General features: G+C 38.5%; 1 protein-coding gene across 1 annotated transcript in view; it reads left to right on the forward strand.

Moving 5' to 3' along the window:
* Ergic2 (ERGIC and golgi 2) overlaps nt 1-26,758 on the forward strand; it is a 38,111-nt gene that overhangs the window by 9,145 nt on the left and 2,208 nt on the right. The window contains 6 exon segments of the mRNA XM_042677660.1: nt 1,897-1,998; nt 2,752-2,847; nt 7,401-7,456; nt 13,321-13,419; nt 22,937-23,034; nt 26,395-26,557. Of these exon segments, the coding sequence (XP_042533594.1) occupies nt 1,897-1,998; nt 2,752-2,847; nt 7,401-7,456; nt 13,321-13,419; nt 22,937-23,034; nt 26,395-26,557 (614 nt within the window).

Raw genomic sequence — 26,758 nt, forward strand, 5'->3', positions numbered from 1 at the left:
GAGTTTCTTTTGCTCAAGGCTAGTGCTCTACTACTTGAGCCACGATATCACTTCTGGCTTTTTCTGTGTATGTGGTACTGAGAAATCGAGCTCAGGGCTTCATGCATGTTAGTTAGGCAAGCACTCTAACTTAAGTCACATTCCCAGCCCTGTATATTGATTTTGCTTGGTTGTTTTCTTCTTTACTTTTAAAAACCTTTGTGTTTAAAAGCACATACCCTAGCTAGGCTCAGATCTGTGGATCTTGAAGCCAGATCAGGCAAGAAAATTCCTAAGACTCTTCTCTCCAGTTAACCGCCAAAACACTGGAAGTGGAGGTGTGGCTCAAGTGAAAAAGCTAAGGGACAGTGCCTAGGCCTTGATCCAGTACCAGCACCAAAAGAAAAGAAAAGATTGCTTAATTTAAGTTAATAATATACTTTAAAATTTTTTTAAAGGCCTATTTTACCTGTGTACTAATTGTGTGGCATATATGTATTTTATCTCCTACTTACTTACATATCTAGAAAATACTTAATGTATTATTTTTTTCAAGTTTGTTTGTGTGTGCGTGTGTGTGTGTTTGTGTGTTGTACTATGTTCTTTTTTTTAGAATAGTTTTAGGTATACAGCAGAGTTGAGCAGAAAGTAAGGCCCTATCTACCTCTTATTATGGACATGCTGCAATACAGCCATAATTTATGTTGAGTTCATTCTTGGTGTGATTTGTCTTTTGTGAATTGACACACAAGTGATGACGTGTGTCCACTCTTATCATCTCATCAGCAATAGAGTTACTGCCCTGATTTCTCTGTTTTTCTCCTACCATATACATTTCATGTTCAAAGATACACAGTTAAGTGGAGATTGACAGAGCTATGGAGGGGTGAGTTTGATTGGGGTACTTTGTATACAAGTGTAGAAATATCATAATGAATATTCCCTTCCCACATGTACAAATAATGAATAATATTTTTTTAAAAGATAATATTAAGGGAAATAAAAATATATACTTGGTTTTTTTTTAATCGTCCTTTGCTTTAAATGTTCATTCTGCTTTCAAAAATTATAAGAATACCAGGTGCCAGTGACTCTTTGCCCTAATTCTAGTTACTCAGGAGGCTGACATATGAGAATTGCATTTCAAAGCCAGTCTAAGCAGAAAGTTCTGTTGATATTCTTATTTACAGTTAAGCAGCAGAAAGGCCAAAAGTAGAACTGTGGCTCAAGTGGTAGACCTCCAGCCTTGAGCAAAAAAGCCAAAAAATGGTGCCCAGCCCTGAGTTAAAGCCCCAGTACCAGCGCGCGCGCACACACACACACACACACACACACACACACACACACACACACACACACACACACACACACACACACACACACACACACACACACACACACACACACACAAATGATAAGATGCTTGTGAGATGGCTTTTCCCCATTGGTCTACTACTTAAAGTCCAGCAAGCCTATAATATGGCTGTTACTTTGTCTTATTCTTTTTATCTGCAACATACACTTTTTATCTGCAACATACAATTCGATGCCTGGTAAAATGTAAGGATTTAATAAGTACATCTGCATGAATAATAAATGAACTTAAATTCTTAGATAAGCAGAGCCCTTGCTACATGTCCAGTACCAGTGATTCTGACAGATGGCTAGAGCCAGCTACTAAACTTCTGTCTACCCTTCTTCTGTTTTCTTGCTTTCATGGAAATAACCAAAGAAAACTGGATACACTTGCATTTGGAATAAAACCCTATACTAATAAGCATACTGTTTCAACCAAACCAGCTAAATCATTGTGACTAGCTGGTTTGGTTGAAACAGTATGCTTATTATTGGCTATCTACCTTGGCTATCTCTGGATGCCTTTCTGTGTTTCTAAATTATGGTTTGTGTCAAACTTAGGATGCTGCAGCTGATTCAGAGTAGGCTACAAGAAGAGCATTCTCTTCAGGATGTAATATTCAAAAGTGCTTTTAAAAGTTCATCCACCGCACTTCCACCCAGGTGAGTTGTCATGGAAATGTTGCCTGTGTGCTGGAAACTAGTCCCATTTGCTATCATCTTAAATGTAAACTAGTCTACTTGTTTTTTAGTATTGTTTTAATTTTATGAGTCTACTTTCCTTTGAAGGAGAAAATAAGAATTATGACAATATTTTAGTTCTTAAATTTTGTGATTTTTTGAAAATTAGGATTATTATAAAGTATATTCTCAAAATTTTTTTCCTTTTTTTCTTGGTACAAATACTAGGGATTGAACTCAGAGCTTGAATGCTGTCTCTTAGCTTTTTGCTCAAGGCTGGAACTCTTCCACTTGAGCCAGATTTTTTAGTAGGTAATTGGAGATAAGAGTCTCACAGTCTATCCTGCCATGGCTGGCTTTGTTACCATAATCCTCAGATCTCTGCCTCCTGAATAATTTGGATTATGGGTGTGAGCCACCAGCACCCAGCCAGAATAACTCTTTTGTTTTTATTTTCATTCTTTCCCTGGGCTTAGACCTTTGGTTAGATTTAAAGTACTGGAACATTTTAGATTTGTATGTATAGATGTGTAATCATAATGTAAAGTCTCAACATTTCATAGAGGTATGATTCTTATAACTGCAAAGTTCAGGCAATGGCTGCTCCACGGCTGCCTTTCAGGATGTTGTCTAAAAATTGATCTATAGCACCTTTTATCTTTTGTGGTGTGCAGTTTTTGCAGCATAGAATGGCAAATCTTAAATGTGTTCAAGCAACATCAATGTGTTTTGTAGGGAAGATGACTTGTCACAGTCTCCAGACGCATGCAGAATCCGTGGCCATCTCAACGTTAATAAAGTAGCAGGGAATTTTCACATAACTGTGGGCAAGTATGTCCTTTTCCCTTATGAAAGTTCCTTAGACAAGGTTGCAGCTTCATTAAAAGCAAATTCTTTCCTAAACAGATAACATACAGCTAACTACTGAATGCCTGCCTAAACTGATGTGTTTTTCTGATGTCTGAAGATTGAAATTTGGAGTGTCAGGTTATTTTGTATATTAAGGTAATGATCTGCAGGCACATACGAATTAAAATCTGTTTCTTCATAAGTTTTAAAAGTAGCCAGAGAGCTCTTACTGCAGTATTTCATTAATATGTTCATTTTCTTAGTTTTTAGGTATTTTAAAATTAAAATATTTATTTTAGGTTTTGGTTTTATCTAACTTCTTACTCACATCAAGCTATATAGTCCCTGATTAGCTCTAGATGAATTATTTTGATACAGTTAGAAATAATTAGTGTCTAGTATGAAGCTGAATTAGGTAAAAGTTATGGAAAAAATATCAAACACTGTGCTTTCTCTTTGCCTGTTACTGGGGATTGAAATCCAGACCTTAAACACATGCTAGATAATGCCGTATAACATTTGATCCACACACTACAGGTCTCTCCTGTTTGTTTGTTCTTTGGATAGAGACTTGTTATCTTTGCCTGGACTAGATTTGAACTTGTCATTTTCCTACTTCTCAAGTAGATGGGATTACAGGCATATACAACACCTGTGGCTCAGAACCTTTATTTTTTAATTTTAATTTTTTATTTTTTTGCCAGTCCTTGGGCTTGAACTCAGGGGCTAGGCACTATCCCTGAGCTTTTTTTGCTCAAGGCTAGCACTCTACCACTTGAGCCACAGTGCCATTTCTGGCTTTTTCTGTTTATGTGGCACTGAGGAATGGAACTCAGGGCTTCATATATGCAAGGCAAAAGCACTCTACCACTAAGCCACCTTCCCAGCCCTCAGAACCCTTTATTTTCTTTTATATTTTTATGTCAGTCCCAAGGCTTGAATTTATGCCTGGGCACTGTCTGTACCTTTTTCACTCAATGTATTGCTATACCACTTGAGCCACACCTCTTATGGTTTTTTGGTAGTTAATTGGGGATAACAGTCTCATGGACTTTCTTGCCCAGGATGGATTTGAAACCATAAACTTCAGATCTTAGCCTCTCAAGTAACAATCTCATGGACTTTCTTGCCCAGGATGAATTTGACCATAAACTTCAGATCTTAGCCTCCCAAGTAGCTTATAGGTGTGAGTCCCCTGTGCTCAGTTCCACTCCTATCAATTCTCAGAACAGCCAGTTCTCCACTGAAAATTCCCTGGGGCTAGATTTCCAGTCTGATTGGTTAGCAATACAATATACCAGAAAATATGTAGAGGAATTCTGACCATTTGGCTTCGTCCTGAATGATTTTAACAAGTGTCAGAACCATAGAGTGATCTAATTTGAATTTTAACTTAATTTTTGAAATAGGTATTATTATTATTATTATTATTCTTTTTTGGGTCCGGTCGTGGGCCTGAACTCTGGGCCTGGGCACTGTCCCTCAGCTCTTCAGCTCAAGGCTAGCGCTCTACCACTTGAGCCACAGCGCCACTTCCGGCTTTTTTCTTTTTGCTTATGTGGTGCTGAGGAATCGAACCCAGGGCCTCAGGCATGCAAGGCAAGTGGTCTACCACTGAGCCACCTTCCCAGCCCCGAAATAGTTATTTTTTTTTGGGGGGGGGGGGGAGGGTCCAGTTGTGGGGCCTGAACTCTGGGCCTGGGTGCTGTCCCTCAGCTCTTCAGCTCAAGGCTAGCGCTCTACCACTTGAGCCACAGCGTCACTTCCGGCTTTTTTCTTTTTTCTTATGTGGTGCTGAGGAATCGAACCCAGAGCCTCATGCATGCAAGGCAAGCAAGCACTTTACCACTGAGCCACCTTCCCAGCCTTGAAATAGTTATTTTTTTTAAGATACTTGTTTATACTTCTAGTTCCTGAACTTTTTTTTGTTTTTGTTTTTTTGTGACCAGGACTGGTGCTTGAACTTAGGACCTGGGTGCTGCTATCCTTGAGCTTTTTTGTTCAAGGCTGGTGCCTCTAGCACTTGAGCCACAGCTCTACCTCTAGCTTTTTGGTGGTTAACTGGAGGTAACAGTCTCATGGACTGTTCTGCTTGGGTGGCTTTGAACCATGATCCGTAGATTTCAGTCTCCTCAGTAGCTAGGACTGAAAGTATCAGCCACCTGGCTTATTCCTAAAATTCTGGGTATGTCTTTTAACAAGAAAAGAGAAAAAAGGTATTATTTAAAATAATTATTTCTCACTGAAGAAAAGGGAGACCATTGAAGTCAGATATAATGCTGTAATTTGATGATTTAAAAAAGATTCCTGAGTAGCTGGGTAATGGTGGCTCACACCCATAATCCTAGCTATTTAGGATTATGACAGATTATGACAGATGCTCATGGTTCAAAGCCAGCCCGGGCAGGAAAGTCTGTGAGACTCTTATTTCCAGTTAACCACCAGAAAACTGGAAGTGGCACTGTAACTTAAGTGGTAGAGTGCTAGCCTTGAGCTGAAGAGCTGAGGGACAGTTCCCAGGCCCAGACAAAAAAATAAAAAAAGAAAGAAAGAAAAAAGAAAATATTCCTGGTATAGATTTGCTTTTCTGAAGTGAAAGCAGGAGTCCTGGTGAAGCTATCAGTAGGGACAGGGATAGCCTGTAGCGGTGTTCTTGCCAGTAGTGAGTCTGAGGCCATATGTGTTGTCTGGAACACAGATGACTTTGTCAGCCTAAACTACCCATCACTGCATGAGAAGCATTGCTGCACAGGATTTTAGAGGACTTTATGTTGGATGGGAATGCACTTCTCTAATGTTTACATTAGGGTTTTGTTTTTGTTTTTTTGGTGCCTATACTGGGCCTTGGCGTTTTTGCTCAAGGCTAGTGCTCTGCTAACTCCACTTCTGGCTTTTGCTGGTTTCTGGGAGATTAGAGTCTCACTGACTTTCCTGCCTGGGCTGGCTCTGAACTGTGATCCTCAGATCTCAGTTTCTGGAGTAGTTAGAATTACAGGCGTGATCCACCAGTGCCTGGCTATATAGCTTTAAAAAAAAATGTTTTTAAGTGCTTGTTGTACAATACCAGACATTAAGGCCTACTAGGAGAAACATACTACAAAACTTAGCAGTCAACAATTAGAAAAGAAGGCAGACAGCTGATTGTTTCCTTCAATTTAGGAAGAACTCTAATTCTATATAGCCTGTAATGATGAGCATTCTATTCTAACTGATGCCAGGAAAGAAGGCTTGCTTGAATAAATTTCCAAGTTTTGTGAAAATAGGGAATGTTTAAAGCCTGTGATTATCCATTCTTCATTAGCAGTAGTTGCAGAAACTATTTGAATGTATTGTATGTTTTTAAGTAGCCAGGAATTTCATTTGCTATCATAGATTATATATTGTTATTTCCATGAATTTTTGTTAAAAATATAACTTGGATGATCCAAACTTGTCCAACTCAGTGCCAAGATGGATATTTTTCTGAATAAGGAAAACATAAGCACTGTTAGTAAACAGTTGTTTTGGAAATTAAGTTTGTACATTCTTAATAATGTTTCTGAATGAATTTGACCTAACATTATGAGACAAAGGCAGCATTTATGAATGAAACTGATATTATGTCCGTGCTGGTTCTTGGTAAATTTTTTTAAAATCTTAATCTGTATTCTAAATGAGTTGGGACCTTAAATTTGGGATAAATGAAATATTTATTTATTTTTATTTTTTTGGGTCCGGTCGTGGGGCCTAAACTCTGGGCGTGGGCGCTGTCCCTCAGCTCTTCAGCTCAAGGCTAGCGCTCTACCACTTGAGCCACAGCGCCACTTCTGGCTTTTTTCTTTTTGCTTATGTGGTGCTGAGGAATCGAACCCAGGGCCTCAGGCATGCAAGGCAAGCGCTCTACCACTGAGCCACCTTCCCAGCCCGAAATATTTGTTTTCTAAACTCATTAATAATGCAGTTGAACAAATTCTGCCTTTGCTGAGAGTTAAATCTGTACTGTAAGGATATCATTAATGGAGAGGATAAGGAAGACTCTGTAGACTTGAAATGTCTTTCAAACAATTCAAATCAAACATGCATGGATTTACATTTTCAAACATGACATATTCATTAGTGGTCACTACTAAAGATAATCATTAGAGATCACTTTTGAAAACAAAAAATTTTAGCTTTGAACCTCAATAAGCAAAATGTACTTTTCCTGCAAAACTGATTAGTGTGTATTGACTATTGTCAAACATAGTTGTCAGTTATTAGTTTTGGAGTTTTTTCAATGGAAGGTTGGGAAATCTGTATTGTTCTTCGGAAACTGTAGTAGCTTGATTTTGTATATTGGCCCAAAAAGCTTTAAAATTACTGATTATCTGGCTCTCTACAGAAAAAAAAATGCCATTCCTATTTGATCATATTTCTGAGATGACAGGAAGGACATGTAGGTTCTTATATTATGTTGTACTCCAAACAATGTGCAGCTTAGGCTGCAAATCCACTTTCTCATGGGAATTAGTTGGACATTTGAATGGTATTACTTTAAAATCATTTCTTCCTTTCAGGGCAATTCCACATCCTCGAGGGCACGCACACTTGGCAGCACTGGTCAACCATGACTGTAAGCACTTGTGAACTGCTTCTTTCACTGTGGATGGCTGTGTGTATGTGTGTGTGTGTGTACATGTGCATGCATGTGTGCTTTTTTTCTTGCAGAAATAATGTAAAGCTTTAAAAGTAAGCTATTTAAAAACAAATGTCTTTCCTTTCATTTAATTCTAGCTCCAAATTGCAAAGATTAGGGGGAAAAATATTTTGTTCTCCCTTGTGAATAGTGCAGTCAATTTTTATAGATAATGAAGAGAATGTGTCAGAGTTTATTTCTGCTTGTAAGCCCAGATGTACATATTCCCATACACACATGAAGTTAGTTTGGTGTAATGATGGTTCCAATTTTTATATAATAAAGAGAATGTGTCAGAGGTTTACTTCAGCTTCTAACGCTAAATGTGGACATGTTGCCATATACACATAAAGTTAGTTTGATGTATTGAGGGTTATGAAACTGTTGAAAATTTACTTTTGAAAATGAAAACAATAAATTTATGAAAATCAGTTTGGTCATAGAGATGGTATATATTGAAAATATCTGTGATCATTTTCAATATTTGGCTATGTGAATGTTGCCCAGTAATTCTAACAACAGTCCTGTTCCTTACTGTATGGTGTTGAAGATTAGGAAAGGGTTTTGTTTATTGTTTTTTGTTTTGGCTATCAGGATTGAATGCTATATCATTTCATTGAAGTTGGTTTGTGCATAACTTTAACATTTGAGACAGCATTTTAACTGAATCTGTTTTTTTATTTTGAATTGGCATACATTAATCCCATGAGAGGGTTTCATTATGAGAGTTCCCTGTATGAACAGTTCTCTCCCTCCAGTGTATTTCCATTCCTCCTCTCCTTCCTCCTCCTTCCATCAGTGTTTGGTGGGTTTCATTCTGCTATACTCATACATAATATGAAACAGTTTTTTCTTCTTTGTATTTCAGTAACTTTTCCTTTGCTTCTCCCACCTTTTATCCTCAGACAGTTCCACTTTTACATTCCCATTCTTTTATTATTATGATAATCATCGTTTTAGGCCTACTTCCACAAATGAACAACAACATGGCATATTTAGTTTTTTGAGGTTGGCTTATCTCTCTCAACATCATGTTTGCTTTTCTGTTCCATTCATTTTTTATTTTTTATTGTGAAAATACTGTACAGAGGGATTACAATTACATGGGCAAGATAGTGAGTACATTTCTTATCAAGCATTGTAGCCTCCTCATTTGTTTACCCTTCCCATCCCTTCCCATCCTCCCTCCCCCCACCCAATCCTCCCCTCCCCCCCAACTTGTACTTCTCATTGTTGCAACAGGTTCACCTGTATCCTTATTTAAACGACTTGTTTTACCCCTTCCCCTCCACAAATTATACCGACATCAAATACAGTTGTTCCATTCATTTTTGTGCACTTGACATATATTTCTTTTTTAAAAAATTTTATTGTTAAGGAGATGTAGCAGGGGATTACAGTTACATAAATAAGGAAGTGATTACATTTCTTCTCTAATTTGTTACCCCTTCCCTCATTTTACTCTCTTTCTCTACCCCTCAAATATTTATGAGTAATATTCTGTGTCATACATATACATGCATATGTATTGTAAGCATATGTGTGTACAATACTATTGGGCACCTCAGCTGATTCCACAATTCAGCTATTGTGACAGAGCTACCATAAGCATAATGAATAATGCATAATGTTGTACTGTCCTTAGAGAACTAGCATACTGATTTCCATAATGATTACACTAGTTCATATTCCCACCAACAGTGTATAAGATTTTACCCTACATCCTCTATAGCACATGTTTTCTTGATTGTCGTTTTGACTGGGGTGAGGTGACATCAGTATGGTTTGATTTGTATTTGTATTTGCTTTATGGCTGAGGGTACTGAGTATGTTTCTGTGTTTTTGTTGGCCATTTATATTTCTTCTTATTAGAACTGTCCAGTTCATTTCCTCACTAGTTGGATTACTAGTTCTTTTACTGTTAGTTTTTTGAGCTGTTGGTATATTATGGATAGTAATCCTTTATCCATTGAAGAGTTAGCAAAGATTATCTCTTAGTCTGTGGGTTGTCTTGATTCTAGTAATTTTTTGGATGTGCAGAACCTTTTTTAAAATTGTTGAGAGTCCTATTATCAATTCATGCTCTTATTTGCTGGGCAATTGGAGTCCCACTCAGAAAATAATTACCTATGCTGGTATCTTCCAGAGTTTTCTTGTAGTTGTTTCAAGGTTTCAGATCTTGAATGAAAATCTCTGATTTATTTAGAGTTAATTTTTATACAGGGCAAGAGACAGAGATCTAGTATCAGTATTCTGCTTGTAGACAATTTTCCCAAATGTTTGTTGAAGACACTGGCTTTACTCCAGTGTATGTGTTTTGGCTTCTTTGTCAGATCAGCAGGCTATAGCTGTGTGGCTATATTTCTAAGTCTTCTGTTCCATTGGTTTTTGAGTCTATTTTTGAGCCAGTGCCATGCTTTTATTTATTGTGGAATTGGAAGTCTGACATTGTGATCTTCCAATATTGCTTGTTCAGCTCAGTATTATTTTGGGGTCTTGAGCTGTTTTTTGTTGCCATATGAATTTTAGAACTAATTTTCCTATTTCTGAAAAGAACGACTTTAAGATTTTGATGGTTTTTGCCTTGAATCTATGGATTCCTTTTAGCAGTCTGACCGTTTTCATGATGTTTACGGAAATCTGTGAGCATAGGAGGTCTTTCTACCTCCTGGTGTCTTCTCTAATTTCTTCAAGGTTTTGTGGTTTTTCATTGCAGAAGTCTTTTGCCACCTTAGTTAAGTTTATATGTAGGTATTCTATTAGGCTATTGTGAATGGAATTACTTTTGTCATTTCTTTCTCAGCATGTTCAATGTTGGTAAGTTACTGATTTTTGTATGTTGATTTCATGTCCTTTTACTTTGGGGAAAAATATTAGATTTAGGAAATTTTTGGTGGAATCTTGAGGGTCTTTTAAATATAAAATTGTATTATCTGAGAATGGGGATAATTTTACTTCTTTCCTGTTTGAGTCCCTTTTAAATTTTTGTCTTGTTTTATACCTGTGGCCAGGAATTTCAGTACTCTTTTAAGAGTGAAGATAGTGGTTGCCCTTGTCTTGTTCCTGATTTTAGAGAAAATGATTTCAGTTTTTTCCCCATTTGGTATGATATTGGCTATAGGTTTGTCATAAGTAGTCTTTATCCTACTGAGATATGTTCTTTCTATTCTTAGTTTTTTTTTCTTCTGAACCCTTATAATAAAAGGATATTGAGTTTTGTCAAAACCTGTTTTCTACATAATGTGAGATGCTCACGGGACCTTTGTCCTTGGTTGTTTATATGCTGTGTTGCATTTATGGATGTGTATATGTTGGAAAATCAAACTAAATATTTAAGAAATGAAAAACTTAATACCAATAAAAATTCAATTGAAGCTCTAAACAATAGACTGGAATAAGTTAGAATATTAGGGAGTACCTTCCATGATAAGTTAAAGCTAAGGAAATTAAAGCTAGTGCTACACTAGCACTGCAGTGGAATCTTGAAGGAATCTTACATGCAGAAAAGGAAAACAAAAGAAAATAGAAAAGACAGCAATATACTCCACTAGTTGAGTAGATTAGCAAAGGAGGAATAGGAAAGAAATGAGCCTCTTACAAACTGATGTGAAATATGATGTAACTTTCAGTATTAAACTGTAAATGTTAATGGTGTTAACTTTCCCATTCAAAGGCATAGAACAGCAGGCTGGATTAAAAATAAACAAGATGCAAGCCAGCACCAATAGCTCACACCTGTAATCTTTATTTGCGGATCACAGTTTGAAGCCAGCCTGGGCAGGAAAGTATGAGACTCTTACTTCTAACTAACGACCAAAAAACCTAGAAGTGGAGCTGTGTCTCAAGTACTAGAGTGCTAGCCTTGAGCAACAAAGCTTACAAACAGTACCCAGGATCTGAGTACCAGGACTGCTGTGAGCCCTTCCCCCCCCCCCCCCCCCCCCCCCACACACACACACACACAAAGTCAAGAGTTTGTTGTTTATAAGAAACCACAAAAGGGCAGAAAAAATTATTACAAAGAAAGGAGCCCTGAACACAGACAGGCTGAAAAAATCAACTTTAAACCAAAATTAATCAGAAGAGACAAAGAATGCTACTTCTTGTTCATAAAAGTAAGAAACTACAAAGGGGGGGGGGAAGGATAACAATTATTAACATGTACACACCAGATACTGGTCCACATAAGTACATTAAACAAACATTTCTGGACTTACCAGCAGTAATTAGGCCCCAGTGCAGCAATAGTTGAAGACTTTCATACCCATCTTTCACCAACAGATAGATCATCCAGACAGAGTCACAAAGAAATCTTGGCACTAAATGACATTCTATATACTAGATGGTCTTAGCAGACTTCTATAGACTGTTTTATTCAGTAGCTGCACAATGAACATTCTCAGTAGCTTATGGAATGTTTTTCCAATCTTTTTTGGCACATAGAGCAAATCTTAGCAAACACAAAAAAGTCAGAATTAATTCCTTCTTTTCTATCAGATCTTAATAAAATTAAACTAGACTACTATAGCAAAAGACACTGCAATATCTATATATCTGTATATATCTATATAGTACAGGTATCTAGATATCTATATATATATAGATATCCGTATGGATATAGTATAGCTATAGATATAAATATAGATAATATAGGTATAGATATGGATATACCTAGATAGTATATAGATAAATCTGTGCTTATTCAAATGTGTATAGACTGAAAAATGCACTATTGAATGAGTAATGAACAGTGTAGAATTAAGGGCTAGGTTCTAAAATGGTTTAGAATCTGATGAAAATGAAAACACAATCTACCAGAACCCTTGGAGTACAGCAAAAGTGTGGTCTCCAGTGGTCAGTTAAGACTCTGGGCTCGGGACCGCTGTTGGGTGGAGGTGGAGTAGGTTACTCTCTGCCAAGAGCCCTTGGTGGGCATGTGTTTACTTGTACCCACAAGGCTGGGCAGTGATCTTTGGGGTCTGGCAGTCCCCAGGACAGTATCAGTCAGTCACACATGCTGTGTGCTCACCTTGTTTTCTCCTGGGCCACACCAGAATAACAGCCACTGGCTGTTTTCCCCAACCCCTGTATGGTCCCAGCTGTGTGCGCCCTTGGTCAGCTTATTGTGCCTGAAGTCCCTTGTGGATGCCTGTTTACCAGTACCCTTTGGGCTGGGTGAGGTACTCAGGGCGCTGGCAGTCTCTGGGAAATTCATCTAGCTCTTGAACTGTGCCCAAGGCATAACTCCCAGTGTGTTTCTCCAGCCCTAGACCTGGCCTGAGTGTGAAGACCTTTGGTCAGCTCACTCTGCTGGTGGGGTAGTTGTTTTTACTTGTACCCAGTGCTCTGAGTGGGAGTCACACAGATCCACTGGTCACAGAAAAGCACTCTGACCCCCCTCTCCTGTGCCATCCTGGTGGCATAGCCAAGAAGCTGCTTTGTTATCTCTGTGTTGCTTTTTTTTTTTTTTTAAATAGATCTAAGGTTTCATCATACATCTAAACAGTTACTGTGCCAGTGCTTAATGTGTACCTTTCTGTGTAGCCAGGTGCCTAAGCATTTACTCCTGCCACAGAGGGACCTGAAATGGAGAAACACAACTGGTTTCTTTGGGATCAACTTATACTCATCCATTTCTCATTTATGTGCATTTCTCTCAATATAATGCTTGAAGTACTTTATTACTGTACATGCAAATGTAAATGTTTTAACTTCAGAACAAGTGAATTTAAGCTAATTTGTAACAGACACTTTTGAATAATGAAATTTCTCTGCTCAATTGTCTTGTTTTTGCCTCTTAGCCTACAACTTTTCTCATAGAATAGATCACCTGTCTTTTGGAGAGGTTGTTCCAGGAATTATTAATCCTCTGGATGGAACAGAAAAAATTGCCATAGATCGTAAGTATTGACTGAATCTACATATGGGAAGTTGCACTCAAAACCTTGAAATTTGCATATTAAAAAGCAAGTCTTAGCCATGCTTATAATCCTTGTTACTTTGGAGGCTGAGGTGTAAGGATCCCATTCCAAGCCAGCCTGGACAGGAAAGTCCCTGAGACTCCTTATCTTCAATTAACTACCAAAAGCTATGCCTCAAAATGGTGAAGCATTGGCCTTAAGCACAAAAGCTCAGTGCCAGTACTGATACTAAAAAAAGCAAGTCTTAGCCACTCTTATAACCCTAGTTACTTAGGAGGCTGAGATTTGAGGATCATAATTCCAAGACAACTGAGGCAAGAAAGTTCCTGAGGTTCTTTAACTCCAGGTAACCAGAAACAAAAGCCAGAAGTAGAGCTGTGGCTCAAGTGGTAGAGTACCCTTGAGAAATAAAGTTCAGGGGTAGCACTTATAGACCCTGAATTCAAGGACCAGGAGGGGCAACAAAAAGCAAGTTATTTAGAATTAATAATTAAGGAAGCCTTGTATTTATTTAATATATAATGATATATCTATTAAAAGATAACTTTATGTATCCTTCAAGCAAGTGAAATTTGTACATGACAGAACAGAGTGAAGAAATTAGAAATAAAGGCAGGCAAGAGAAAGAGGATTTAAATGTTCTAAGTATATGAAGAATCGTGGCGCAACTGGTAGGGTTGTGGCGCAAGTTATAGAGCGCTTGCACAGCAAATGTAGTTCAATCCTCAGTACCACCATGAATGAATGAGTGAATATTCTAAATATATGAAAAATGAATGTGTTCAATGCATTGTACTTCATGAATAAATGATAAGTCAGAATAAATAACATTCTAAATATACGAAAAGTTAATGTGTTAATGGGACATAATGTTACTTCTCCAAAGAAAGAAAAAAAGAACAAAAGTTTCAACATTGGAAGAAAATTATTCATTCTTGTTACAGATTAAATGTCTTAACATGCATCTGTAGTCTTTTATGAACACTCCTCCAGGATTTTGCAGATAGTTATCAGAAGTAGTACACCAGCTCTTCTTAAAGTGATCATGATCCAATCTGCTTCAGAATAATTGCAGTTGTTGTCAAAATTGCATCTTTCTAGGCAGATTGTCATTTCTTTGGGGAAAAGGCCCAGATGTTTTAAAGAAGCTGCTTAGATGATTTTATTTAAAAACAAAGGAAAACTACTGTCATGTCCTCCAATATATATGTTTGAATTTAAATGGGAGGCCTCCTTGCTTACTTAGGTGAAACTGAACATTTAGAATATAGATTTATAGGAAGAGTGAGCAGATTTTTTGGTAACTTGTTGGTATTTGTAAGTTATAGTCAACTACAGATGTCTAATAGCTATAAGAGACAGCACTTTTGATCACCTAATACTCCTTGAATGACTTGTTCTGTTATCCTTTGCTCTAGTACCATTCCTTGTACTTACTCGCTGTCTGACTAGTTCAGTTTTAGTTTACTAGAAGTTTCAAATTGTGTTGGTTACTGAGTGCTGGTGGCTCATTCCTAGAATCATAGCTACTCAAGAGGCTGAGGTCTAGGGATTCCAGTTTGAAGCTTGCCCAGGCAGGGAAGTCTGTAACACTCTTATCTCATTAACCAGCCAAAAGCCAGAATTGGAGGTGTAGCTCAAATGGTAGAGCGCTAGCTTTGAGCAAAAAGCCAAGTGGAATGTGACAACTTGAGTTTAAGCCCCAATATCAGTATATCTTTTTTGGGGGGGGGCGGGGGGGGTCTGGTCGTGGGGCCTGAACTCTGGGCCTGGACGCTGTCCCTCAACTCTTCAGCTCAAGGCTAGCGCTCTACCACTTGAGCCACAGCGCCACTTCCGGCTTTTTTCTTTTTGCTTATGTGGTGCTGAGGAATCGAAGCCAGGGCCTCATGCTTGCAAGGCAAGCGCTCTACCACTGAGCAACCTTCCCAGCCCATCAGTATATCTTGAAAAAAAAAAAAGTGATGTTTGTGCTGCTATAATTTTAAAAAACCTTTATCTTTTTAAAAGTAATTTTTATTGAGATTAAGTGATTATATAAATTTCCCAAGTTTCACAGTGTTGTAGGATAGTGATATTTAGTTAAAGTCACAAACACATTTTTATCCTTCATAAGGCAAATTGTCATTATCTTGGTCTTTAAAGTTTGTGAATTCTATGAGCTTTAACAATACAGCTATTTCTTCCACATTAGGTGATGTGTACATTTCTTTCCTACTCATTCCCTCCTTCCCATCGCTGCCCTTGAGTTGCTTAGTTCACTTTCATCAATGTCCAGTGTAGCTGATGGGTCCCTCCATTGTATGTTTTCCTATTTCCCACTGTTTCTGTGCCCTCCTCCTGACTTCCCTCAGATGTGCACATATATATGCCATATATGAGGCCAAGAACATGGAGTCATTTAGAAATATACACCAAATTAAGTAGATGTCTTTTGTTACTTGAGTCCTGTTTACTTTGTCATATCTTCTTGCATTTTGGATTTAAAATCCACATATCAGGGAGACCGTGTGCTGTTTGTCTCTCTACTCTTGGCTTACCTCACTCAAACTGATTTGCTCTAGTTCTGTCCATTTCCCTGCAAATGTCATTATTTTGTCCTTTCTAATGGCTGCATAATATTCCATTGTATATAGGTACTACAATTTTTGGATCCATTCACTGTAGTAGGGTATCTGGGTTGTTTCCAAATCTTGGCTGTTTTGAACTGTGCAGCAATGAACATGGAGGTGAATGAGTCCTTGTTTCCTGGTTCCTGTTGTTCAGGATAGATGCCTAGGAGTGGTATGGCTGGGTCATATTTGGGAGGTCTATATTCAGCTTTCTGAGGAGCCTCCAGACTGCTTTCCAAAGTGGTTATATTAGTTTACATTCCCACCAGCAATGCAGTAGGGTTCCTCTTTCTTTGCATCCCCACCATAGTTTGTCATTGACTGACTTTAGGATGTGGACCATTCTGACTGTGGTAAGGTGGTATCTCAGGGTTGTGTTTATTTACATTTCCTTTACGGCCAGGGATGATGAACATTTCCCCATGTTTTTCTTTGCCATTTTTATCTCGTCTGAGAAGTCTCTTTACTTCCCTTGCCCATTTAATGATGGTTTGTTAGATTTGGGAAGGATTAGTTTCTTGAGTTCTCTGTGTATAATGGATATTAGGGCTTTGTCTGATATGTTATTGGTAAATATTTTTTTCCCAGTTAGTTGGTTGTCTTTCTAGTTTGGCAGCTATGTCTTTAGCTGTGCAGAAACTTTTTATTTTAAAGTAGTCCCATTTGTCGAGTCTCTCCAATTTGTTGTGACCCTGGGACTCTGTTCAGGAAGTTCAAGTGTCTCTCCTGCTCTGTCCTGCAGTAGTTTGAGTTTCAGGTTTGCTGTTAAGATCTTTAATCCATTTTGAGTTGATGTTGGTGCATGGTGACAGGCTGGGGTCTACTTTTAGTTTTCTGTATGTGGCTGCCCAGTTTTCCCAGTACCAATAGTTGAAGAGGCTGTGTTTCTTCTATTGTATGTCTTTGGTTCCTTTGTCAAATATCAGCTGGCTATAGGTATGTGATTTTATTTCTGAATCTTCTAATCTGTTCCATTGGTCTTCTGGTTTGTTTTTGTGCCAATACCAACCTGTCTTTGTTATTATGACTCTATAGTAGAGCTTGAAATCTGGTAACATGATCCCTCCACATTGTTTCTTTTGCCTAGAATTGCTTTGGCTATTCTAGGTATTTTGTTGTTCTATCTGAAATTTTGGATTGTTTTCTCTATTTCAGTAAAGAATGTTGTTAGGATTTTGATGGGGATTGCGTTGAATTTATATCATTTATGGCAGTATGGCTGTTTTCACAATGTTGATTCTGCCTATCCAAGAACATGGAGGAAAAGGCGTTGTAGCTCAAGTGGTAGAGCACTTGCTTTGAGCTGAAGAGCTCAGGGACAGTGCCCAGGCCCAGAGTTAAAGCCCCATGACTGACCAAAAAAAAAAAAAAAAAAAAGAACATGGAAGCCCTTTCCATCATTTCCTGGTGTCCTCTTTGATTTTTTTCTTTAGGTTTTTATTGTTTTCAGTAAATAGGTCCTTTACCTCTTTGGTTAGGTTAATTCCTAGATCCTTTTTTTTTTTTTTTTTTTGAGGCTATTGTGAAGGGTTGTTTTCCTGATTTCCCTTTCTGCTTGTATACTGTTGGTGTACAGAAAGGCACCTGAGTTTTGTGGGTTTTTGTATCCTGCTACTTTGCCAAAGTGGTTTATAAGCTCTAGGAGTTTGGGAGTGGAGCTTTTGGGGTTGTTAAGGTCTAATATCATGTCATCTGCAAATAGAGATAGTTTAATTTCTTCCTTCCCTATGCATATCCCTTTAATGTCCTTTTCTTGCCTTATGGCTCTGGCTAAGGATTCCAGAACCATATTGAAGAGGAGTGGAAAGAGTGGGCATCCTTGCTTTGTTCCTGATTTTAGGAGAATTGGTTGTAGTTTTTCCCCCGTTTAGTATAAGGCTATTGCTCTGTCATATATGGCTTTTATTGTTTTAAGGCATGTTCCTTCTATTCCTATTTTCTCCAGAGCTTTTAACATGAATGGATGTTGTATTTTATCAAAAGCCTTTTCCACATCAATGGAAATAATCATGTGGCTCTTGACCTTGGATCTTTTGATGCAATAGATTACATTAATTGATTTACGTATGTTAAACAATCCCTGCATTTCTGGGATGGAGCCTATTTGATCATAATGTATGATTTATTTTTGATATGTTCCTGGATTCTGTTGGCTAAAATTTTATTGAGGAGCCTTGCATCTGTGTTCATCAAAAAGATTCGTCTGTAGGTCTCTTTTTGTTGGAACTTTGCCTGGTTTGGGGATGTGTGTGATACTGGCTTCATAGAATGTTTGGGATTTCTCCCTCTGCTTCTGTTCCATGGAAGAGCTTGAGGAGTAGGGGCATTAGTTCCTCTCTAAAGGTCTTATAGAATTCCATAGTGAATCCATCTGGTCCTGGGCTTTTCCTTATTGGAAGACTTCTGATTGCTTTCTCTATCTCATTGTAAGTTATTGGTTTATTTAACTAATTCATTTCTTCTTGGTTCAGTTTGGCAATTTGTATTTCTCTAAAAATAAATCCATTTCTGCTAGGTGAGTATACATTAGTGAGTATAGATTCTGGAAATAATTATTTAGGATTATTTGAGTGTCTTGCATGTTTGTTGTAATTTTTCCTGTGGCTCTCTGATCTTGTTGATTTGGGTCTCCTCTCTTAGTTAATCTTGCCAGAGGTCTATCAATTTTATTAATTTTTTCAAAAAAACAGCTTTTTATTTTATTTTTAGTTTTCTTAGTCTTTTTTTTTTTTTTTTTGGTCCGGTTGTGGGCCCTGAACTCTGGGCCTGAGCACTGTCCCTCAGCTCTTCAGCTCAAGGCTAGTGCCCTACCACTTGAGCCACAGCCCCACTTCCGGCTTTTTTCTTTTTGCTTATGTGGTGCTGAGGAATCGAACCCAGGGCCTCAGGCATGCAAGGCAAGCGCTCTACCACTGAGCCAACTTCCCAGCCCAGTTTTCTTAGTCTTTATATCATTAAATTCAGCTTTTATTTTGGTTATCTTGCTCCATCTAGTAACTTCAGATTGAATTTTTTTCTTGCTTTTCTAGCAGTTTTAGTTGCATCATAAGATTATTTACTTGGTCTGTCTCTATTTTCTTGATGTGTATACTGAGAGCAAATTTGCCCCTCAGGACTACTTTTGCTGTGTCCCATAGATTTCTTTGTGATGTATATTCATTTTCATTGAGATGTAGGAACTTTTTAATTTCTTCTGTGACCCAGGTGTTGCTCAGAAGTGTGCTGTTCAATTTCCACATATTTGAGTAATTTCTAGTGTATGCTTTGTTACTGAGAACTAGCTTGATTCCACTGTGGTTGGATAGAATACAAGGAGTTATATCAGTCCTCTTGTATTTGCTTAAATTCTTTGTGTGAACTATGATATGATGTATTTTGGAAAAAGTTCCATGGGCTGCTGAGAATGTGTACTAGGTTGTTGTTGGGTGGAAAACACTGTATATGTCTATTAAGTCTATTTGAGATGGTATCATTTAATTCAGAGGTTTCTTTGCCAATCCTCTGGTTGGTAGACCTGTCCTTTGATGAGAGTGGAGTATTAAAGTGTCCTAGTATTATTGTATTTGGACTATTATTTCCTGTAAGTCTGAGAGTATTTGCTTAACGTATTTGGGTGCTCCAATGTTTGGAGAGTATAAATTGATAATGGTGATATCCTCTTCTTGGGTTGTTCCCTGTATTTTTTTTCCCTGTCAGTTGTGGGGCTTGAACTCTGGGGCTGAGTGCTGTCCACTAGCTCTTCAGCTCAAGGCTAGCACTCTACCACTTGAGCCACAGCACCACTTTGGTTTTCTTAGTGGTTTATTGGAGATAAGTCTCACAGACTTTCCTGCCTGGACTGCCTTTAAACTTCGATCCTCAGATCTCAGCCCCCTAAGTAGCTAGGATTACAGGCGTGAGCCACTGGTGCCTGGCTTGTTCCCTGTATTAATCCATAGTGTCTTTCTTGGTCTTTTTGTATTGATTTTAATGGAAAGTTTATTTTGTCAGATATCAGGATGGTAACCCCTGCCTTCTTGCTGGGAGCATTTGCATGGTAGATCTTCCTCCATCCCTTCACTCGGAGTTTGTTTTTATCTTTGACTGTGAGATGGGTCTCTTGAAGGCAACAAATGGATGTTGTGATCTGATTCTATCTTCAGTTTTTTTCTTTTGATTGGCGAATTGAGTCTATTAATATTTATGGTTATTATAGAGAGGTGCATTGTGTTTCCTGTCATTTTCCTGCTTTCCTATGTTTTTCTTTCTTCCTGTGCTTACTGAGTTGGTCTTCTAGTGATATCTGTCTGATATGGATCCCTGATCTTGATTGTTTTCTTCAGATTGTAATCCCCCTCTTTAATATTCTTTGTAGTGCTGGCTTATTGTTTATGAATTCATTTAGTTTTTCTTTACTATTAAAATTTTTAGTTTCTTTGTCAAATGTGAATGCTAGCCTTGCTGGATATACCAGTCTGGGGTGGCAGTTATTGGTTCTGAAGGCTCAGATGGTACTTTTCCATGCTTTCCTTGCTTTCAGTGTCTGTGTGGAGAGACTTGCAGTGATTCTGATTTTTTCCCCATTGTAGTATAGCTTCTTGCCGCATGCAAGATTGTTTATTGTTCAGATTTAGTGTTTTTACTATCATGTGCCTAGAAGTGTTCCTCCTGGGATCCTGTTTGCTAGGTCTTGTGTATGGTTCTGTTGTATAGGTCAGATTTTCTCTTTTAAGATTGGGAAAATTTTCAGTGATAATTTTATTAAATAAGTGTTGTATTCCTCTGTTCTGCTATTCCCTTCGTAAACCCCACCTTCATCGACCCCAATTATATGAATTTCTTGGCATTGTCTGCTTGTTCTTGAACTTCTCTTTTGTCTATTTTGAGTGTTTTTTCCATATCTGTGACTTTTTTTCCCCAATTGCTGCATTTTGTCTTTAGTACCTGATAATCTATTTTCCATTTCAATCACTCTTATAAACTGGCTTCCATTGTGGTTTGCCTGAAGGAAATTGAACCATTATGATTTCCATGTCAGTTCTCAGAGTATTTCATCTTTTAATGAGGTGTGTACTGCATCTATTCTTGAGTGCATCTCTTTTTTCAAATCCTGTATCTCTTGATAATCCATTTCTTTTTCTCTTTCACTGGAGTTCTTCCCTGAGTGGCTACTGGCCTTTGGTGGTAGTTTGCTGTCTTGGCTGTTGATGAGTCTTGTAATTTTTTGCTGTGATATTTGCATGAGGATTCAGGGATTGTTGGAGTCAAATTCCGAACTCTGTTTTGGTCAATAGGTGGCTGCTTCGTTTGATTCTGGGTTGGTTCCTGGGTCAGTAGCACCTGCGGGGAACACACAGGTGGGCCTCCTTCCGCTGCCGGCTTCTCGAGCCTGTGAGCCCAGTTCCTGATTTCAGACAGGGACCAGCAGTGCAGCTCCGCTTGTACTCCTGCCTGTGGGAACTCGGGATGGGGGCTGGGGGGTGGGGGGTGGGGGGCTCGTTCTTTCGATGGCTGCTGGAGCCTGCTTGCAGTTCCCGACTTCAGCCAGGTACCCTCGGTTTAAGTTGCCAGAGGACCCATCCAGGACACACAGGTGGGGCTCCTTCTGCGGCCGCTGGAGCTTGCAAGCCACAAGTAGGCTTCAGCTGAGGACTGGCTGTGACCTGGCAGGCTGGGTGTATTCTTCCGGTTGCTGGGGCACTTTCATAATTCCCAGCTTCAGTGGGACCAGTAGCCCAGGCAGGAGGGGGAGTGGTCCTTGTCTAGCTCTGGGGGTTACAGCCGGTAATGGTTTCCCATGGTGCAGTTTGGGGGGGGGGGCAGTGTCCCCCGTGGGGTATTCACTTATCCTGCAACTGGTGATGTTGCAGATCACTGTCTGTGTGCTGTAGGTCACTGGTTGCCATCGTGCTCCCTTACAATCACTGTGGGCTAGGCAGGGTGTTGGTGGGAGCTCCAGGTCTGGGTTTTATGGTCTCTGTCTCTGTTTACACTGTCCGGGTCCTGTGCTGTGGGAGTTTTCTGCACTGGAGTTGTAAGGACTGCTGTGGCTCCGAGGTCCCAGGCGGCTGTGGGTTGGGTCGCTTTGGTGGCTTGGTACAAATCTGTGCTGCCAGCGTTAGGTAGGGAAAGGGTCTTTGCTCTTTTTCATCTTTGTGCAGGTTCTGAAGGTTTTTTTTTTCTTTTTTTCAGTTCCAGTATTTCTCTGGTTGCTTGCCTTTTTATTGTTGATCTCTTGGGGGAACTGAGAGTTGGGACTCGAACTTTCTTTTGGTTGGAGAGAGCTGTGGTGTTTCCCTGCTGTTTCATTGCCCTCTTGGCTGTCCTCCAAAACCTTTATCTTTGTAGTTTTTATACTGTACAAAGAAATGTTACCTTTATTTTTCCATATAAAGAAGTTAATGATGTAACGGTAATCAAACTGAGCCACTGGCTCATTTTAAATATTTTTTCTGGATATACATGTGCACACAAACACATTCCTATTTTACACTGCCCTAGGACCTTGGTTTACCAAGTGTGATTATGTCAGAGTTAACAGTTCTTTTCCCTTTTTTTTCTGGTGTGATTACTCGGGCTCGAACACAGGGCTTTGGTGCTTTCCATAGCATTTTCTCTCAAGGCTAGTGTTCTACCAGTGGAGCCACAGCCCCACTTCTGGCTTTTTGCTGGTTAATTGGAGTTTAACAACTCTCTAGGCTGTTTTGAACCACAATCCTTATATCTTGCATCCTGAAGAGCTAGAATTAAAGGTCTGAGCCATTGGCACTTAACTGCTTCTTTTTCTAATCTGACATTAAGTGAAATATAGTATTAAATGTAAGTTTAAATTATGGGAAAAGGATATATTTGACAATAGTATTGTATACTAGTACAAGACTGATGAAATTTTTTTCTTATTTTAGACAACCAGATGTTCCAATATTTTATTACAGTTGTGCCAACAAAACTCCAGACATATAAAATTTCAGCAGAAACACATCAGTTTTCTGTCACAGAAAGGGTAAGTGAGGCCACCCTTATAAAATAATTTGTATTAGCATTTTATAGTTGCTCAGCTGTAAGGTAAAGTTGAACTTTGAGTTGGTGCCATCCTTCTTTTAATTTTTGGAGGCTTGAATTGACATTTTATTTATGTAGAAAAAAAAATAGAAGTAGGTATTAGTATGCTCTTGGGCAAAAAAAAAATAGATTTAAAAAGTCTGAAGTGTTCCTATTCACCTAGGTCTTAAAATTGTTAAAATATGATTATATCAATGATCTTATTAGTCTCATTTATTTTTTGGTGTGGGTACTGTGGGTTGCACATACCTGGCTTTTTTACTCAAGGCTGGTACTCTATTTTGAGCCACAGTTCTACTTACAGTTTTTTGGAGGTCAGTTGTAGATAAAAAAATCTTGCAGACTGCCCTACCCAGGCTGGCTTGGAACCATGATCCTCACATCCCAACCTCCTGAGTATTTAGGATTACAGGCAAGAGCCAGTGGCTCCTGGCATAGTGTCATGGTTTTATATCATTCTTTGTGTTAAATTACAGTAGATTTTTATAGTGTCTTGTATTAGCTGTTTTTCAGCAAATGTTCCTGCCTGGACCACATGCAGTGATTGAAGGTCAGATAGCAAGCCCAGTTCATTCTGGGTATTGTACATTGATAGGAAGAGTGTTTCACAACCTCAGAATAGACAGGCAGATCAGTTGATGACAAAGAGGAAAGTTTTAGAATTAGATGGTTAATAGATCTCTCATCTCTTCTGAGTTTTTCTTTTTCTTTGGTGTGTTTAAGACTGATAAATAATCACTAGTATCTGGAAGGATACTTTTTTGTTTTTTTGGGTTAAATCTGCTTTCTTCTAGATGTACGTTTCTTTTACTATTGTTATAACTTAATATGAGTAAGTTCTTAGTTGTCAGAATTTCCCTTGTTCTTGTGAAATTATCATTTTAAGGATGTACTGTGAAATTTTTATGTGGTTCAAGGAAGAAAGACCAAGTATAGATAATTGTATACATATGTATGTGTGAGTATACTCATGTGTATGCAGTAACTAGGTCAGGCATATGCAAATGCATACTATGCTTTTCAATACTTCTGTAAAGTTAAAGAGAAACCATTTCTCCTCTATTAGTTGACCAGCACCTGAAAGATAGCATGTTCAGTTGAAGGAAACAGATGAGCGTAAATTGCCATGGGAGTGTAAAATGCCACAGTCTCTGTAAGACATGTTGGTAATATCTGGAAAGTGACAGGCACATTGATCCAGAGATCCCTATCTAGGACATCTTTCCCAAGATACAATTGGATAAGTACAAAAATAGTTTATTACTTATAATGGTAGTAGACTAGAAATATCCAAGTTATGTAGCTCTAAAGAGAGAATGTAGAAGATCTCTGTATCCTTGCATGTTATTATATCCAGGATATAAGTGGCAATATTACATAAAAAAGACAAAAGTCAGCTTGTTCCCAGTGGTTCACAACTGCAATTCAAGGATTGAAGTTTGAAGACAACTTGGGCAGGAACATCCATGAGATTCTTATCTTCAATTAACCAGCAAAAATCCAGAAGTGGAGCTGTGGCTTAAGTGATAGAGTACTAACTGTGGTTGAAGAAAAGCTAAAAGAGAGAGTAGCCCAGGCCCTGATTTCAAGTCCCAGTACTGGCACAAAAAAGTAAAAATCAAGAAATACAATTCCAGAGCATTTATCCTTGATGCAGGTTTTTGTGCTAATGAATAACTAAAATAGTTGTGCTTTGTTTATAAAAGAAATGGAAAATTGATTTGATACAGTATTGAGAAGGCATGGAGGGAAAGGGCTGTGCTTTGCAAAACTCTTAGTACCCCAAGTAAGTCATTATTAGTCTACTTTTGCTACTTTAGATGTCCCAATCCCTACACAGGAACATCCGTCCGTACCATGGGTGATACCAGAGCAACTTGGATTGTTGAGCATGTCAGGAGGCAGAGTGGAGGTGCTCTTGGACCCTCAGTCAGCAGTTCCTGAGGGCCTAGTGTACTAATAGTACAGAAATAGGTTTCTTAGTAGATCTCATTAAATTGTTCTAGTTTTCTTTTTAGTTAAACACCAGTAACTTCATTATCCATATTCACTTGCACTTTAGTTATAGCTTTGTCAAATTAGACTCTGGCTCAAAAGTTGTAATTGGGTCATAGTTTGGATCTGTAATAGCAATTTACCAGAAAGTTTGAGAACTCGATTGCTAAAGTATAAACAGGGTAGAAAGAAAATTGCTTTTTCATCTGTGTGCACAGTGGTTTATTTGTAGTTCTAGTTGAATTCATTAACATTGCTTTTTCTTTAAAACTCAAACATGGATATCTTAGCCGGGCACCAAGTCGCTCATGCCTGTAATCCTAGCTACTCAGGAGGCTAAGATCTGAGAATTGCTGTTCAAAGCCAGCATGGGCAAGAAAGTCTGTGATACTCTTATTTCCAGTTAACTACCAGAAAACTGGAAGTGGAACTGTGGTTCTAGTGGTAGAGTGCTCGTCTTGAGCTGAAGAACTGAGGGACAGTGCCAGGCCCAAAGTTCAAGCCCTAAGACTGACCAAAAAAAAACCAAACCAAAACAAAAAAAAAGCATAGAGATCTTTCAACTTAGTGCATTAGTTTTTTTTTTCTGTACTGTATCTCTCATAGTTTAAACAATAGACACTGAAATTAGTTGTTTCAAAATTCACTTAACTAAAAATGTTATTCTTTTGTAAATTCCTAAAAGAAGACAAAAGTTAGTCATTAAAGAACATGCCATAGAGTTAGTTATAAGCTTGTGAGGTTCAGAAGAAAACTTGAAAATAGAAAAGATCTTTCTTTCTTTTCTTTCTTTCTTTCTTTCTTTCTTTCTTTCTTTCTTTCTTTCTTTCTTTCTTTCTTTCTTTCTTCTCTCTCTCTCTCTCTCTCTCTCTCTCTCTCTCTCTCTCTCTCTCTCCCTTCCTTCCTTCCTTCCTTCCTTCCTTCCTTCCTTCCTTCCTTTCTTTCTTTCTTTCTTTCTTTCTTTCTTTCTTTCTTTCTTTCTTTCTTTCTTTCTTTCTTTCTTGACTTGGTCTCATTGTGTAGCCCAGGGTGGCCTCCTCATCTTGCAGTACCTCCTGCCTTGTGCCTCCTGAGTGCTGAGATTACATGGTGTGCACCACCATGCCTGGCTCCATTCTGTTGTTTAGGTAGTTTGGAAAGCTAACCTCACAAGGGATACTGAATAAATTGTCTGTGAATAAATTGTCAGATCTAATGGTTGGTGAAAAATTTGGGATGTGTCCTTGTACTGTAGAGCCATAAAGCTTAATGTAGAGTCTGTGTTGGTAATCAAGTGGCAAGAATTTGTTTCTCCTTTCCCTTTCAGGAGCGCATCATCAACCATGCTGCAGGCAGCCATGGAGTTTCTGGAATCTTCATGAAATACGATCTCAGCTCTCTCATGGTGACTGTTACTGAGGAGCATATGCCATTCTGGCAGTTTTTTGTAAGACTCTGCGGTATTGTTGGAGGAATCTTTTCAACAACAGGTCAACATACATTTCTTAGTCTTAATTTGTAGAAGTATCCATTCCACTTCTGATATGCTTCTTGGGCTGGGGGTATAGGTCTGTTGTAGAGTGTAGCCATATGTGTGGCTCTGGATTCTGAGTTCAATCCCCAGCCCTGCAAGAAGCCATTTTTCAGGGGGCAACAAATCTAAAACAGTTGTCTTGAGATTTGAATTATAC

The sequence above is a fragment of the Dipodomys spectabilis genome, unplaced genomic scaffold (assembly GCF_019054845.1).
Source record: "Dipodomys spectabilis isolate Male_0828 unplaced genomic scaffold, ASM1905484v1 ptg000039l, whole genome shotgun sequence".
Taxonomy (NCBI): Eukaryota; Metazoa; Chordata; class Mammalia; order Rodentia; family Heteromyidae; genus Dipodomys; species Dipodomys spectabilis.